The following is a 17184-nucleotide window of genomic DNA, read 5'->3' as shown; positions in this document are numbered from 1 at the left end:
GTGTTCGAGTGTTTCTGCAGTTGTGAGGCACAGTGTGGTTTGGCCTAGTGGATTGTCCCAATTCAAGCGTGGCTAGACGGTCTCTGAGGTGGAACTTTTGCACTCCTCGTCTGACAGAGGCCCCTTGGGGAACCTGCAGTAACCTGACTGCAACATCACCTGCAGTGATGAAACAGCAAGAGAAATTTTAAGTTCGAATGAAGCGAGTTGTGATACAAGGAAGAGAAAAGGAGAGAGAACAGGGGGAATTGAAAGCGAAAAGGAAGGCAGTGAGGACTAAGATGTAGCAGTCACATGTAGGACAGCCAGGGAATAAGCTTAACAAAGTTAAAATCATTATATTTAGATATTGGAAGGCAAAAAAACATTAAAAGTTTTTAGTGCTACTTTTAGCCACCTAATGCAAGTTGAAACACTAATTTTGCCTACAGTTCTTTTTGGCTAAACGATACCTAAAAAGAAACCTAGGAAGATTTTTTTTTAATAAATGCATGATATTCATATTTTTAAAGTTCTATATCAATTTTCTATATAAAATATTAAAAAAATGAACAGATATTAAGTTACATGTAGGAGTTTCCCCATAGGCACTGATTGACACTACAGCTACTGGGTTCTATCCTATGTAGTGAGCATATATAGTAAATATATGAAAGAATATTTTTCACCTCTTGGAACTGATCGAAACTATGATTGAATATCAAATGGCCTTCCATTGGACATATAGTGCTCTACTTGAGCTCCATCCTCAGTAGTGAGTATATAGAGTGAATAGGTTGCAATTTTTGAACTGTCCTCCAGCTGTCCTTCTGTTGAGCATATAATGAATTCTACCCTATGTAGTGAGCATATATAGTGAATAGGAAGCAATCTGGGGTTCAGCCTGGTGTTTAACCCTGCAGTGTTAATAACAAGCACTTACTGGAGACTCAAATGGCTCAATCTGAAATGCCATTACACGTATAGTGCACTAGACCTTTCTAGGCACTAGAACATGCTTTGTATACTCCTTTGTAGTGAGCATATAAGAATAGAAAGCCATTTGAGATTCGAGTAAACTAAAAAGAGTTGAAATGGCAGTTTGTTGTACGTGGATCGAGGGTGAAGCAGAGGAAATGTTAAAAATTCTAAACGTTGAAGTTTGTGATAAAATTTCAGTTACTTTGCTTAAGAAGGATGTAGTTACAAATATATAATTTAGCGATACTTCCAATATTTGTATAAAATCATAGTATTGAATATTCAGATGCATTCGAATACTGAATCTTTTATGTAATTAAAATTCAGAGATATTTTTACAGTATATTGACAGCCCTACTGAGGTGTCAGTGGTATGAAGAGACTGACACAGGGCGAGATTATGTGATGATCATGTGATGTGATGATATCTCTACTGATGCACTACAGCTTCTTCATAAAGCTCTCATGTCTCTGAATGGTTATGAATGTTAATGACTGTCTGCCAGTCCCGGCTGTATCTTGTCCAGGCCGATCAGCCTCAGGACAGCATGGAGCCACTCAGCATGGCCTCTGTGGGGGTGGTATATCACGCTTTTGTTTTCTCTTACACGCTCTCCTAATTATTCCTCCCCCCATCAAGCAGTAAAGAGCAGGAGAGCAGGATGAATGTTTTTTTTTTTCTCTCCTCAGTCAGGTCTTCCAGGCAGATAGTTTTCTAATTTGATGCTGCTGTGGTGATGGAGAAATGTTTACCTAAGGCGGCTTGTTTATGAGCTCTAATTCAGAGTGTTGGGTGAGGAGATTTTCTTTTAGTTCTGCACGAGAAAGCTCTGCTCCATTCCATATAGGGAGTTGGACGAGTTGTTTGTTTTACCCCTCTGGTTTAACCTCATGATTTTCACATCATCCTCTGCTGAAAGTATTTCCAAACCACTGTGAATTGGTTTCTATGGGCACGCCATACATAAAGCAGCTCTGTGTCAACATCTCCTGCCCTCAGAGAGTTTCTGTGTGGGTTTCTGTGCAGTCCATTCATACCAAAAGGCACCACGACGCGCTCACACATATACTGTATGTTCATGCATTGGCTAAGACTCAACATTCCTGCCATAGATTCTTGCTCTGCACTGACCATGCTGTAATTATTCTGGAGGCTGAGGCATGACGGCGCTCTTGAGGGCACAGAAACCGTGCTCCGGGATCGGGCTGGTGACATCATGAGGCATGCATGTGTGTGAAAGCCTGGTTGAGCAATAGGAGGTCTCCCTCTAGTGGCTTTCGGCTCTCATTAAACCACGTTTCATATGCGCCACGAGAGCCGACGTGAGAGAACAGTGCAAGGCAGTGGGCCAACAATTGTGCTGCCACATGAACAATGTGCTCCTGCTTGAAAGAACAGCACGTCACACAGTCACAATCGGTTTTATACGACAACCAGAAAGGCATGTTGTCATGCTGAATTATGTGATTACATGTGTATACTAGGGGTGTAACAGAATGCCACCATCTGTATCTGTTTAGTGCTCCAAATATTCGTATCTGTATCTGTATTCGAATACAAGTCAAGTGGGTGTGGACTAAACCTGAATCCTTATTTATTTTTTTTTTTTCTTTAAACATCATTCACATTCAAGTTAGTAAATGTAGCCCACGAGCTTCATGTCTGACTGCTCATGAAAGTAAAAACCTCCCACTCGCACAACTTTTTTGCTCCGTCCTACAGGATCCCAGGCCCAATGCATACTTCTAGTCTCAACCAGATGCCATACGAACCATTCCGATAAAAAAAGATTATAGTGAGCTTCTTATTTGTACGTTGTTTGTATTTATATCTGTTTAGAGAACATTATCTGTTTATTCCAAATAATGCATTCATATTCAGTTACATCCCTAGTCCATACAGATGGAAATGAATTGGGTAAACTTATTTTTATGGTTATTGAAAGATTTTATGCATTGTTACAGCTCTGTTCCTGCAGTACAAATTTTGTTTGTATACTTCCTTATATATGTACATGCCTACATAGATTTATTTTTTTTTGTTCAATATTTGCGCAAAGTTTGTTTTGCCTGAACGTGTGCATTGTGTTGTGATTCGATATGAGTGCTGATGAGATTGTGGTGAGCAGTGCTCTGCTTTCTCAAGTGCTCAGCTTTGCACGCTTATAGGATCCATGTCTTTTTGTTCGTAACTTTTCAACTTGTGTGATGTTAAAGTTGCATCAATTCTCATAATTTTTTTTTTCCATGTTGAATGAAATTGTTTGCGGTGTCACTAGCCTGCTGTTTCTCTTAGTGCTGGCTCTGATTTCAAATTGTATCAGAAGGAGCCCAGTAGATCAGACCATTTTGTTTTTGTTCATTTTGCTGTCTTCCTGACGTCAAAGTTTTTAAATCTTTGCAGACGGTATCAGAAACTGCAGAAGATGATGAAGCCCTGGTAAGCCCCCCAACCCTGAGCTGGATAACCCAAACTGTCTCTTAGCCTCTAATCCTACACAGTCTGCATGTTCTGGCTGAAACTGATGGGGAAAATCACGGCACCCACTTCAGCCGCAAGCAGTCTTTAATGAGTTTTATGGTTTTGATTATTTTTTCCCCCATATAACTCAATCAGCACCTTTCCTGTTTGCATGTGGTATTGGGCAACTTGGGTTTTTAAAACGTAGATACTAACTACCTTTCTCACCTGGCACATGGAGCAGTAGATTAGCTGTATTTAACATTAGGTATTGAATCTTTTTGCACATAATGCTAACGTTCTTTTTCGCATTCCCCATGCGTAAAATTCACCACAGTTTTTGACTTTTTCATGTTTTGAGGCATAAAACATAACTTAAAGCGGTCTTTTGAAAAGCTTATGTGCTGTAGGTTTTTTAACCCAAGTAGTTAGATGAGGAATAAAACAAGACAGGGTGTGCTGTTATAGGAAAATAATCAATGACTGACTGGTATGATACGGCCCGGTGCCAAGCCGAGTTATTATCACCCCAAAATTGATTATTTTCCTATATATGCACACCCCAGAATGTTTTATTCCTCTTCAACTACAGCAATTTGCCAATTATTACAATTTCCACTTTATTATTGAACAACACATCGTACTTTTTTATCTGTTTATAGTTGTATTCAGTGCCTCGCTTAAAGTTGATAAGACCAAAACAAGTAGAACTTGGGAATGCTGCCACCGCCAACAAGTCTAGTCCTATTGAAGAAAAACTGTTTCAGACATTGGACCTTACCATGACCTTGACCATGTTTGGATCTATTCCAAGATCTAATCAGTTGGTCTGCTGGTTACAATGATGATTCCATCTAAATTCTACAAATATTCGATCAGTTGTTCTTGAGAGATTGCGCTAATGAGAATCTTGGATGGAGGGATGGACAGACACCTGGTGGCGGAGGCATAAACGCTTACTGACCGTTAAATAAGCGCTGACAGTGGAGACTCCTTCCATAAATTTAAATTTAAAATAAATGTGTCCTTACAGAAAATTCTACCATATCAACAAATATACATTGTTCTTATAAATAAAATGTTTGGAATTTGTTCATTATTAAGCATTGATTATGTAGATTGTTCGCCCTGTTGTTGAGTTGTTACTATAGAAACAATAACACATTAAATTGAGGCTGTTAATATAAAGCTCTCATTTGCCTTACAGCTGAGCTTCTATCCAAGCCATTCTATTATAGAAAATTAATCAACACTAAATAACTGTCCATCTAAGACCTCAGCTTCTCCTAAATTTCTATATTTAACCCAAAAACAAGTCTTTGGAGCAGTTAGATTGTTGAACTTTTGCATATTCTTATTCATAATCTTTTAAAAGCCCGTAAAAATGTTCAGCCACATTGTATTGGTTTAGGATTATGGCTGCTGCTCAATTCCAGGTGCAAATGCTTACTTACTTCTAACTTACTACTATATTCAAATTAATGTCTCACTCAAACAAACCTAATTCCAGATTAACCCATCTTTATCAACCAGTCTGTCAATCTCTAACAATTTACCGACATCCTTTATTAGTCTTGGACATAATCTGTGGTACATTTTTGTTGTTAGTTTCATGTTTTGTGTTGACTTTCTTGCTTCTGTAACGTTAGTTTATTTAAAAGCTGCTTTTATTTAAGACCTAAACTTTAGGAGGAAGATCGTATTCAGTGATGCTTTGCACGTTAAGATATGGCAATGGAGATATCTAAACACGCAAAATACAACAGATTTTTTTTTTTTTAGCTTCACACCATTCAGAGTTGCTTGCTTCTATTTATGACTAAGCACAGAATATTACCAGTTCTGTACTCTGCTTAAAATTCATTCAGAGCTTTTTCTCAGATGATCTATGACCTTCCCCATCAGACTAATAATTTTATGCAATTGCACGAGATGCTGTACAGTCGTGTTGCTGAAATGCTGACGCCTCGCCCCTGCTGACTGTCTCATGCTCTGTGGTCTTGTAGAGTAGTTAGAGGCTTTAGTGCCATGCTGTCTTTGCCTTCTCCTACAGTCAGGTCCATAAGTATCTGGACAGTGACAGGATTTTTGTCATTTAGCCTCTGTACACCACCACAATGGGCTTGAAATGAAGCAATCACAATGTGATTGAAGTGTGGACTTTCAGCTTTAATTCAAGGGGTTTAACAAAAATATTGCGTTAACCGTTTAAGGAATTACAGCCATTTTTTTTTTTTGCATAGTCCCTCCATTTTCACAGGCTCAAAAGTAATGGGACAAACTAACATAATCATAAATATTTGGATTATTTTTAATATTTGGATACAAATCCTTTGCGGTCAATGACTGCCTGAAATGTGGAACCCCTAGACATCATCAAATGCTGAGTTTCCTCCCTTGAGATACTTTGCCAGGCCTTTACTGCAGCTGCCTTCAGTTGCTGATTGTTTGGGGGTCTTTCTGCCTAAAGTCTTGTCTCCAGTAAGTGAAAAGCATGCTCTGTTGGGTTGAGGTCATCAGACATTTAAGAACATTTAATTTCTTTGCCTTAAGAAGCTCTTCGGTTGCTTTCATGGTACATTTTTGGGTCATTATCCATCTGTACTGTGAAGCGCCGTCCAATAGTTTTGCCGCATTTGACTGAATCCGAGCAGAAAGTATAGACTACACCTCAGAATTCATCCTGCTACTTCTACAGCAGTCACATCATCAGTGTAAACACCAGTGACCCAGTTCCATTAGCAGCCCATGCTATAACACTGCCTCCAGATGTTTGACAGATGATGTGGTATGCTTTGGATCATGAGCATTTCCTTTCCTTTTTCCATACTCTTCTCTTCCCATTATTCTGATACAAGTTATTCTTGCATCAGAACTGGTCAGGCTTTTTTTTTTTTTTTTTTTTTTTAAAGCAAAGTGTAATCTGGCCTCTCTGTTCTTGAGTGTTACAAGTGGTTTGCATCTTAAGGTAAACCATCTGTATTTACATTCATGAAGGTGTCTCTTGATTGTAGACTTTGACAGTGATACGCCTACCTCCTCCAGAGTGTTCCATTGACACCTCTTTGGATGGCCTATTGAGAGTTCCCATGAACAGCTACCAAATGCAAATTCTACAATCAGAATCAACTCCAGACCATTTATCTCCTTAATTTGTCATGAAATAACGAGGAAACCGAAACTGCTTATCAGTCAATTGTCCAATTACTTTTGAGCCTGTGAAAATGGAGGGACACTTTTAAAAATGGCTGTAATTCCTAAACAATTCATGCAATATTTTTGTTAAACCCCTTGAGTTAAAGCTGAAAGTCTACACTTCAATCACATCTTGATTCCTTCATTTCAAATCCATTATGGTGGTGTACAGAGGCAGAATTACGAAAATTGTCACTGTCCAAATACTTATGGACCTGACTGTATGTCTCTCAGCTCTCTGTGGCTCCCCTTTTTTATGGCATTAGCTAAAAAAAACTCCTGCAAATTCCCCTTCCCCAGTGAGGCTAAGGCTTAGTTGTGCTCCAGATCAGCTCAGTAGGTAGACATGAACCTAGTGGCTGTCATCTTGTTTCTTGCAGCTTCGGAGAGATACTGTCTTACACGTTGACGGCCTTCGTGGAACTCATGGACCATGGAATCATCTCGTGGGATACATTCTCGGTGGCCTTCATCAAGAAGGTGTGTTCATTAGGCAGTGTGGGATGGTTATTGTATGCCGAGTATACACTGTATGATTTAAAATCTCAGATTAAACCTCAGAATTGGTATTTAAACTGGCATGTTGTGTTTAGCAGACATGCCCGATTTACTGACCAAACAATCTCAGTCTCACAAACTGATTTTTCCAAAATGTGTGCGTCTGCCCAATATCGCTAACGTAATACACAAGAACAGTGCCTTCCTTAACAGCAGATGAGTAGCATGTCCAGGTTTTTAGATATGGAGTGGCAAAGAGTGGTCAAGAGCACCTAAGGGGTGGGGCCACCTGATTATCTATAGGTGGCTTTTGCAGAATGTAGTTGTGACACTCCCTATGTTACCAGGGGAATGTAGACGTGGCACAGCTCAAAAAGCGATTTTAACATTATGGAAGCTTGCTTTTCAGCCTTGTTCCTCAAAATCACACGTGCGCACATGCAGATTCACACAATTCAGAACGTTACAACTCTCTCTCGTGGCTATTCTCTCTCACTGAAACAGAGAAAATTCATTAGGAGATTCACCCACAGGTGCTGCCTCAACGTTACCACACACTCTCCCGACTTCGCCTTCCATTCACAAACCGGCACTTGACCAGACCCCCACCGCCACAGTAATATTAATTCCTGCAAAATTAGTGGACAAAAGAAGGCTTTGCAGTTGCTCTGTATTTCCTTATACTCATGATATTTGGTTAAAATACCTACAATGAGCTAGGTACGATTTATTCAGTCAGCATGACGGCTGCATTCTTGAGAACATTTTCATATCTGTTCCATTAACTGTCTGTTTCGCAACCATTAATTTCCATAGGAACAGTTCCTTCACAGACATGCACAAAATTATGCTGGTCATCTGTTAAAGTTCACTGGAGTTTAACTGTTGATGCAAAGTACACTCATGTGGACGTGGCCATGAGTCAGACATTCTGAGTGAGGCTTCAGTCATTCATGCTGATTAGATGAAGATAATGAAGGAGAACATAACCGTTGTTGTCAGTTTAAATCCAGAGATGTGCAATCCAGATCTCAAAATCTGTAAAGAAAACTGTAAGAACACTGTTAGTGTGTGTGCAGGTCTATTAGGTTATAGCTCAAAATATATAAAATGAATCTCCACCCACAAACACGCCTACAGCAAACCTAACAATGTCAATATGTTTTCTAACTAGTGACACTATTGTGTAACAAACAAACTTATATTATATTAGTATTTTACTTATTTATTTAATCAATCTCCACCCCCAAACATGCCTAATACAAACCATCACCATAACATTAGGTTTTCTAACAAGTGCCAATATTACAATCAGCATTGGGGTGGCAAGGCTTATTTGAAGAGTGACAGCTGCCACCCTGTGCCACCCCCTCCAACATGTGTGTCTGGACAATATTTCTTCATCATCCTACCCTGACAGGCAGGAACAGGAAACATTATTGTGTGGGTCTGACGGATCCACCAAGGCTGAGAGGAAAAAAAATTATTGGAAACAGTGTGAGCACCATGTTGTGCCATTAGACTCACCGTGTTTGCATATAAATCCAAGGATTCAACTGTACACAATAGGCTATTCAAACATAAACAAGATTTCTAAAATAATACAGTGTATACCTGCTTCTACATGGCTGATTATTTTTCTTGGGTGACTCGTAAACAGGATTTTAATCTTTTCTTGTTTGCACTTCCACTGCAGATTGCAAGTTTTGTGTGTAAGTCGTCCACAGACTCGGCAGTGCTGCAGAGATCTCTGGCCATCCTGGAGTCTATGGTGCTCAACAGTCAGGACCTGTACCAGAAGGTGGCGCAGGAGATCACTATTGGCCAGCTCATGCCTCATCTTCAAGGGTACGGAGAGCTGCTGTCCCACAGGGACCCCGTTCAGAACTTGTTGGTCCTGCATCAGAGATTATGCATCATCAGTTACAATAACAAAATTGACAAAGACTGAGTGTTCTGTGCTTCTGTACCCCTGGGTATTGTGTTTCTCTCTGTGTTCAGGACGGATCAGGACATTCAGACTTACACTATCGCAGTGATTAATGCTCTCTTCCTGAAAGCCCCCGAGGACAAGAGACAGGTACAAACAAAAGCACACAACTCATATTTTCTTCATGATGTCCTTTCTTGCTAGCAAATTGCACTAAGGGGACTCAGTATGATGAACAAAACTTCTGAGGAGGAATGCTCGTTCAGGTGGCTGGTTATATTGGTTTTATTTCAAACACCTGACAAGATTTTGTGTTAGAAACCACTCTTGGTAATATGACTTTTTTTTTTTTTTTTTTTAAATAAAAATGATAGTTTTGGTTCTGACACAATATACGCACACCTGTGACCACATCACGATAACTGAATTTTGTGTTAATGTGCCAAGTTTTCTGTCTGTATATACTAATTTTTGCCTGCTATATTCTGAAGCTTACAGTTATCAGACTACAGTGTATGTCTGAAGAATTGTTCTATTACGTAATATTCTAAATAATAAATTGAATTATTTATTGAACACTGAATTGTATCATATTGTTATAATTTTATTAAAGCAATAAGCCACTCGAGGCTGAGAGTTACAGTGATTTTTATCAGATTCCCCTTACCCATAATGCAATGCAAAGGCTTAACCTTTCTCTGAACCTAATTACACTGTAAAAATCTGTCAGGAACATACCATCATCATTTTTGTGTTTCCCTAGCACTAATTAAATCAGTAGACATCTAACATTAATATTAAACATAAATTAAGCAAGCAGAGTTTCCAAATTCTGAAGTGTTGAGGAACTCCGACCTCAAAAAACAAAAATTTTAATTATGAGCTTATTCTAACAGCATAATTTTGTTTGGCTCAAAATATTCAAAAATGCCAGTATGATCAAGTGCAATACAACTATTTTGTTCCTAAATTAGCTGGATAATTGTGCTACATAATTAGATTATGCTAAATAATTAATGATATTGTGCAAAGTAATTGTGATCATCATTTTAGCCATTATCATATGGCCCTACATATTAACTGAACTCTCTTTGCAGAATGCTAGATGTACTAACTTTGCTGTCTCACTGCTCTCTGCTTTCTGCACTACTAACAAAATTGCATTTGCTTCTCTTCTCACTTTGTTACTTTTATTTCCTTTCCGTGCTGCATTTGTAACGGTAGTATGATCCGAACATTGTCAACATCCTTGATTGTCCCCTTACCGTAAGTGCATTCAGACTGCGATATAAAACGCTTTTCTACAATCCTGCTGTATATTCAGCAGCTTAACTGTAATTCCTGTGTGTGTTTTTGTGTTTGCAGGAGATGGCTCACATTCTGGCACAGAAGCAGTTGCGCGGCATTATCCTTTCTGTGAGTGCCTTTGTTTTTCTCTTTTTTCTTTTTTTTCTTTTGGCTTTCTTTTTTCTAATCTCTCTCTCTCTCTCTCTCTCTCTCTCTCTCTCTAATTCTATCCACATTAAAGCTAGCTAAAGTTTTATCTCTGTGTTTTCTCCTTATGTCTTCCAGAATGTAATCAGGAGCCCCAAGCCCATTAATGACGAGATGGCCCACCAGCTTTACATGCTGCAAGTGCTGACCTTTAACCTTTTGGAGGATCGCATGATGACCAAGATGGACCCTCAGGACCAAGTGTGTCTCCCCCCTTGATAATGTGACATAATGAGTGCATTTTAATGTGCCTTTTTTGCATGTAAAAATAATCTGATAACTGAAAAAAAAGTCAGATTATGGCAGTAAATGTATGTACTTCAGTAATCTGATAATAGTGGTAGCTCAGTGGTTATGACATTGGACTTCTGATCAGAAGGTTGTGAGTTCAAATCCCAGCACCGCCAAGCTGTCACTGCTGGGCCCTTGAGCAAGGCCCTTAACCCTCAACTGCTCAGTTGTATAAATGAAATAATTGTAAGTCACTCTGGATAAGGGCGTCTGCCAAACGATGCAAATAATAGAAAGGCTTTGACATGTTATAGGTGACATGTTAGTAGTTAGTGGGATGGAGAAGCACTGTTAAATTCTGGGTCCAACTTTTGAAACTTGAAATCATATAGTTTGCTGTTTACATGACCACTTAAATAATCAGATAACGTGTGTGTAAAGACATGTAATCCTCTCTCTCCCTGTCTTACACACAGGCCCAGAGAGACATCATCTTCGAGCTGCGCCGGATCGCTTTCGATGTCGAGTGCGAGTCCAACAGCAGCGGCAGCATGGAAAAGCGCAAGTCCATGTACACCAGAGACTACAAGAAGCTAGGCTTCATCGTAAGTCTGTTTCACAGCCTACACTGATATCTCATCAGACTTGTTGATCAGAAGCATTTACAAATGCTCACATCGTGTTATTACACTCAAAAGTCAGGTCATTATCTGCAGGCCTTTATTGGGGACAGACTTTGTGTTATTTACATTTTCAAAAGGGTGTTTTATCAGGATGCCCCCATTTTAAATTTGCTGGTCACAATGGACTTAGTGGAGTTAGTTTATTGTCTCTCTTTAATTCTTCCTCTAGTTCTTATAATAAAAAAATTTTATAAGAAAACGAAGCACTGTAGCGTTAATTGATGCTACTGGGTCAAAACAAGTAGTTTAACTACTTAACATCGTCAGGTGTCTGAGATAGGCAGGATATCAGGCCTGGTGCTGTGGCTGCATATTTTATAACTGTATTCTGCTGAGAGGACTTCTTGTGTGTTTTTGTGTTTTACTGAACACGTCACACTCTCCTCATTATGGGTTTGGCATATCTTCAGAAAGATAGTGTGAGAGAGAGAGAGAAGGTGAGCAGATAAGAGGGGCATAAACAAGAGAGAGAGATGGTGAGGTTTGAGAAAGTGAGAGAAAGCATATTACTGGGGGAGCTATAGCTTTCATTTTCTATGGATTGTTAAAGGCCCCACATGCTGCTGGATGTTGTCCACTGATAAGGAGTGCTCTAAAATCCTATACACACACACACACACATACACATATACACACACACACACACACACACACACACACACACACACACACACACATACATACAATACCCAGATATTGTAGGTAGGGTGAGTGATTAGAACCTCTTGCTTGCTTGCCTGTTCTCTAGTAGCAGTTTTTGCTTCATTTTTTTTTTTTTTTTTGTGGAGACATGCAGGGACTGTTTGGATCAGCTGTGCTAATGAGCCATATGTTCCCATATGTTCTGGCTCTCACAAGATCCAGGTCATGCAGATGGCTGTGAAAGTAGCCAGGAGTTTGCACTGTGGACTTTGCCTGTCAGAAACAAAAGTCAGTGTTTGAATACCATTCGAGTTTTCATACTATTTATGTTAAGGCAAAAAAAGCACATTGTGAGTGTTTAATATGCCATGTCTGTTTTCTCCAAAGTATGCATTTCCCAAGCTTTGAAGTAGGAAATCTGCTCTGAATAAGTGAATTCATTATTTTCTTTGACTGACTCTCAAACAATGTTCTGTTAGGCACTATGTAAGTGCTTAAACACTGTTATGGTATACCCTATGTAGTGAGCACATATAGAGAGTAGTCAATTGTTTGAGATTTTAGCTAAGCTGTTGTAGGCTTAAATTGAAAACATGAAACATTACAGTGGATAAATGAATCAAAACAGTGGTCACTTTCCATGATTTAGGAAATACAAACACATAGTGTAGCACTGCCGCTAATCTTTTCTCTCCCTGTGATAGCATAAAAGATTTAAAGAAACCGGACAGTCCTAATGATGGCATGTTTCAACTATAGAAATTTGCTTGTGCATCCTCTCTCTCTCTCCCTCTCTCTCCCTCTCTCTCTCTCTGTGTCTTTGGTGCTATTTTTCTGCCTCTCAGAGAGTATAACACAGCATGGCTTATGACATGTTGCTACCAGCTCTTTTAATATTTCTTTTCAACTGAAATGATGCTCTTCAGGTCTTTGTGCTTGTGATCTTGCCTTTATCTTTAATCAGCTGTTGACTCATCTCTTTTGTTGAGGCCCTGTGAACCATCAAAGCTTCTTCACTCTTATAGAGATAGAGAACAAAGCCAGCAAAAGTTCAGATCACAAGAACTCCATTTTTAATTTAAGCGGAAATGTAACCCCTAACAATGAGCATGTAAACCACAAATACTGCCCAGTTAGCACAGGGGATTCTGCTTTTTTTGGCTCTGGGTAAATAAAATGCTACACACTGGATAAGTTCAGCTGAGTGTTCTTGCTGATGCCTGTGTGAGACTCAGTACAAATGTTGTGTCTAGCACATTTTTTAAAATAACTTACGCCTTTTTTCCACAGCACATCCAAACCATTCTTGTGGTCCACATGACTCAGAACTATAACCCCATCATTATAAATACGTGTCTTTATTTACTAGCCTGTCATGTTGTTCCCCCAAGACTCGCATTTATTTGTTTTAGCCTCGGCAGTTCTAAAACACATGTATTTTCCAGGGGTGTGGCTTTAGAGGAAGCATGGAAGGGATGGGCTTATGTAAGCTGTTCAATTAAAAATCTGTACCTTTAGTTCCAACATGGAAATAGTGTTTAGATAAACTAAATTAATGAAAAATGGGCAGCATGGCAGCAAGTGTGCCTTACAACTCTAGGGTCCCTGCTGTGATCCTGAGCTTGGGTTATTATCTGTGTCGAGTTTCTGTGTATGTTCTCTACGTGTTCCACATAGGTTTCCTCCCACCTCCCAAAAACTATGCTTATCTGCCCTACATGTGAGTGAGTGTGTGCATGTGCATGGTGTCTTGCAACGAACTGTGTGTATTTTCACCTAACTCTCAGTGTTCTTGGGATAGGCTCCAGATCCACCATGCCCCTGACCAGGATAAAAATGAATGAAAATCTGCTCCATGACAAATTAAAACAATTTTAGAGGGAAAAAATGACACTGAAAGGATGCACATATCTGCACTTCATCAGACTGTTTATCACCTTATATTTTTATACTTTTTTAAAATACTTTCCCATTTTCTAACTCTATGTAAATTCTATTTTATGTCACAGATAGTCATAAAAAGCATTTCACTACACGTCGTACAGTGTATGGTTGTGTGTGACAAATAAAATTTGAATTTGGATTCGAATGTTATTAATGCGCTACAAGCCTACATGAAGTTTCACCCCATAATATCAAGAAGCAAAATTATTTTTGTTAAAAATCTTTAAAAATCATTGTCAACGTTCAGCTGTTTTTGATGGCACAAATAACACAGATGATCCAAACTTTTTTGCACTACGTGTAACCCGACAGCAGTGATCAGTGATGTTATTTTCATCTCCAAGTACCATTAGTTCCTACACACAACTTTAGGCTTGTACCTGACCAATGGGAAAAAATGCAGTTAGAGTTTTCTGTCCAGAAGTCCCAGAAACTCTTTGTGTAGTGATGCTGCTGTGACGTATTGAGAATGCTGTGCTCTCAAATTCTGTTCAGATCTTTTATTTTTTTTTATCGAAGTTGATTTTGCTGATGTTATTTATGATGTAATATTATGTTATGATGAAATGTTATGTACTTATAATAACAAAATAACATATGATGTTATTTTGTTGAATGTAATTAAGTAGGAACAGCTGAATCATTCCATTCAATTATTTTCATGTGGAAATAATTCTTTATAACAGCCATTTCACATTCTCTAAAAATATCAGATTGGTTTTGACACACAATGAGAGGAAAAATTAATGTCTTATCATCTTCTGGGAGCTTAGATGGGCTTTTTGTGTATCAGTGATATGTGCAATTCATAGAATTATAATCTTTTGTAATGAGCTGAACGGAGTTTTGAGCAATGGAAGCAATAAGTAAGTTGATCTATTTGCAGTAAAAACATGCACATAGTATTATGTCTTAGAGCATTATGTAAGTGTTGAACCTGACTTAAATAGTTTAGGATGGGAATATAAGCCCATGTGTTCCTAATTCTGTGTGTATGTTTGTATCTATAGAATCACGTGAACCCGGCAGTGGATTTCACACAGATTCCTCCGGGGATGCTGGCTCTGGATAATATGCTGTATTTTGCCAAAAACCACCAGGATTCCTACATCAGGGTAAAACCATATCTTTTGTCTCTCTCTGTCTCACACACACACACACACACACACACACACACACACACACACACACACACACAGGAAGAACAGGCAGTATAGGATTCCTCCTAATGATCCAGCTTAGTGGAAACTGCCTCAAATGCCGCATTCATTGTGCCGAAGGGCTGAGCAAGTTAGAATGCAGTGCCATTGCAGAAACTACCCTAATGCCTTGTTTCTAGGTAGTTCAACCATAAACCAGGCTTTAGAGTAAAGAGGAACTGTTTAGAGATATGAAATGCTATAGCAATCATGTCTTTGTTTAAAGCCATTAATATACTCATATACATATACATATACATACATTTTTGAAACAGCGCACATGTATAAGTTGTGTAGAGCCTACACTTTTATTGAGCATCACTCTTAACGGCCAACTTTATTTTTTTTCTCTTTTAAGATTGTCCTGGAGAACAGCAGTCGTGAAGACAAGCACGAGTGTCCGTTTGGCCGTAGCAGTATCGAGCTTACCAAAATGCTGTGTGAGATCCTCAAAGTAGGAGAACTGCGTAAGTGTGCTGTCTTTTTCTCTCAGATCTGTCTTTGATGCTTTCTCGTGGCTGGGTTTGGACTGTAGAAGTGTGTTGTGTGTTTTATTACTGGGTGTGCATTCTATGTGTATTTTATTAACTGATCTCTAGCCTGTTAAACACATCAGGCATGAGCTGGATAGTGTTAGCACACTAAGCAAATCACAAAGGAATAAATATGTTACACACCAGGGGCAAGTTTGTGTTGCTCTTTATTTTTAATATATATTTTAAACATCTCCCATCCTAGTATCTTGCTGGCTGTCATGAGTCTTCTAGCTAAAGAAAAGTTGTGTAATGTAACCAATTCCACAACAATGTTAAATCTGACTATTCATTAGCTTTCTAATAAATTAGAGACCAAATAAATGCCTATAATAATTACCTGTTTAGCAAATAGCTACACCTTAATCAGCATCATGCTCGCATCTTACAAATATGGGCAAATATACATGAATGTTAAGGTAGTAATACTGAAAAAAGTTTGCATCCCCCTTTCTGAATATGATACAAATATTCTCTGACAACAAGTTTTCCCATTCTTTGCATTATTAATGCCTCCAATCACTTTCCGAACAGTTTCTGAATCGTCTTATTAGGACACACCATCTAATTTTTTCCTAAAGATAAATTATAAACTAGAGATACATAGATGAACACATTGACATTCTCATGCGTTCTCATTCTCAGAGTGGTCTTTAGTCCAGATTATATGATTTATTCCAGATTATACGGTGGGTTGTGAATCAGGCCACACATTTAATGAGGAAAAAAGAATTAATATAATTATAAACAGAGATAAAATGAAAAATATGGAGAAGTGTGATTATTATACAGAGCAGGAGATGATAAATATGAGGGTTTATGTAGGAATCAAAAGGAGATGAGAGTGCATTTTCTGAGCTCTGTTTTTAATACAATCACACAGGACACACAATCCTGTCTTATGAACGCATTTTTCAGGTATTTTAAGCTGTAGTTTGGTGTTTTGTCTGGATTCTGCCTTTGCCTTTTCCTTGTCAGTGGGAAAAAAAAACTTTCCTCAAAAAGCATTATTTTTCTTGGTCTTTTGCATTGATTTTGACTCTCAGTGAAAATCTCTGTGCACACACAGGACCGTGTGATTCGTTTTTTTGCATGTATCTGCAGAGAAAAGGAAAGCACAAGCACAATAAATTCATTGCTCTATTCATTTATGGCACAGTGCAGCCTACAGTCTAGTCCTTCCACAGAGATAGAATAATACTTAGCTTCTGTCTCTGACGAAGCATTTTATCACGTGAGCCTCCATTTAGTAACGCAGGTAAGCAGGGAGGAGGTGGTAACATCTCGCAGCTCCTGGGAAGAACCACGGTTGTTATTTTTAAGGCAGCACCTGTGCTTTATGAAAATCTCAGCACTAAACTCAGAGGTTACCACAGACAGTGATACGCAGCACTAAACTCAGAGGTTACCACGG

At 38.7% G+C, this 17184-nt stretch overlaps 1 protein-coding gene across 7 annotated transcripts in view; it reads left to right on the top strand.

Moving 5' to 3' along the window:
- elmo1 (engulfment and cell motility 1 (ced-12 homolog, C. elegans)) overlaps positions 1 to 17184 on the top strand; it is an 87222-nt gene that overhangs the window by 34752 nt on the left and 35286 nt on the right. For 4 of the 7 annotated variants that reach the window (XM_034298477.2, XM_034298478.2, XM_026929585.3 and 1 more), the window contains 10 exons: positions 3365 to 3400; positions 6997 to 7096; positions 8811 to 8962; positions 9116 to 9194; positions 10269 to 10310; positions 10410 to 10460; positions 10617 to 10739; positions 11246 to 11374; positions 15049 to 15153; positions 15596 to 15704. In XM_034298477.2, coding sequence (XP_034154368.1) covers positions 3365 to 3400; positions 6997 to 7096; positions 8811 to 8962; positions 9116 to 9194; positions 10269 to 10310; positions 10410 to 10460; positions 10617 to 10739; positions 11246 to 11374; positions 15049 to 15153; positions 15596 to 15704 — 926 coding nt within the window. The remainder of the gene's footprint in view (positions 1 to 3364; positions 3401 to 6996; positions 7097 to 8810; positions 8963 to 9115; positions 9195 to 10268; positions 10311 to 10409; positions 10461 to 10616; positions 10740 to 11245; positions 11375 to 15048; positions 15154 to 15595; positions 15705 to 17184) is intronic. The other 3 variants (XM_034298479.2, XM_026929578.3, XM_034298480.2) reach the window with 3 other exon arrangements.

This window comes from Pangasianodon hypophthalmus, chromosome 23 (assembly GCF_027358585.1).
Source record: "Pangasianodon hypophthalmus isolate fPanHyp1 chromosome 23, fPanHyp1.pri, whole genome shotgun sequence".
NCBI classification, from domain to species: domain Eukaryota; kingdom Metazoa; phylum Chordata; class Actinopteri; order Siluriformes; family Pangasiidae; genus Pangasianodon; species Pangasianodon hypophthalmus.
This window is presented reverse-complemented; position numbering and strand designations above follow the sequence as displayed.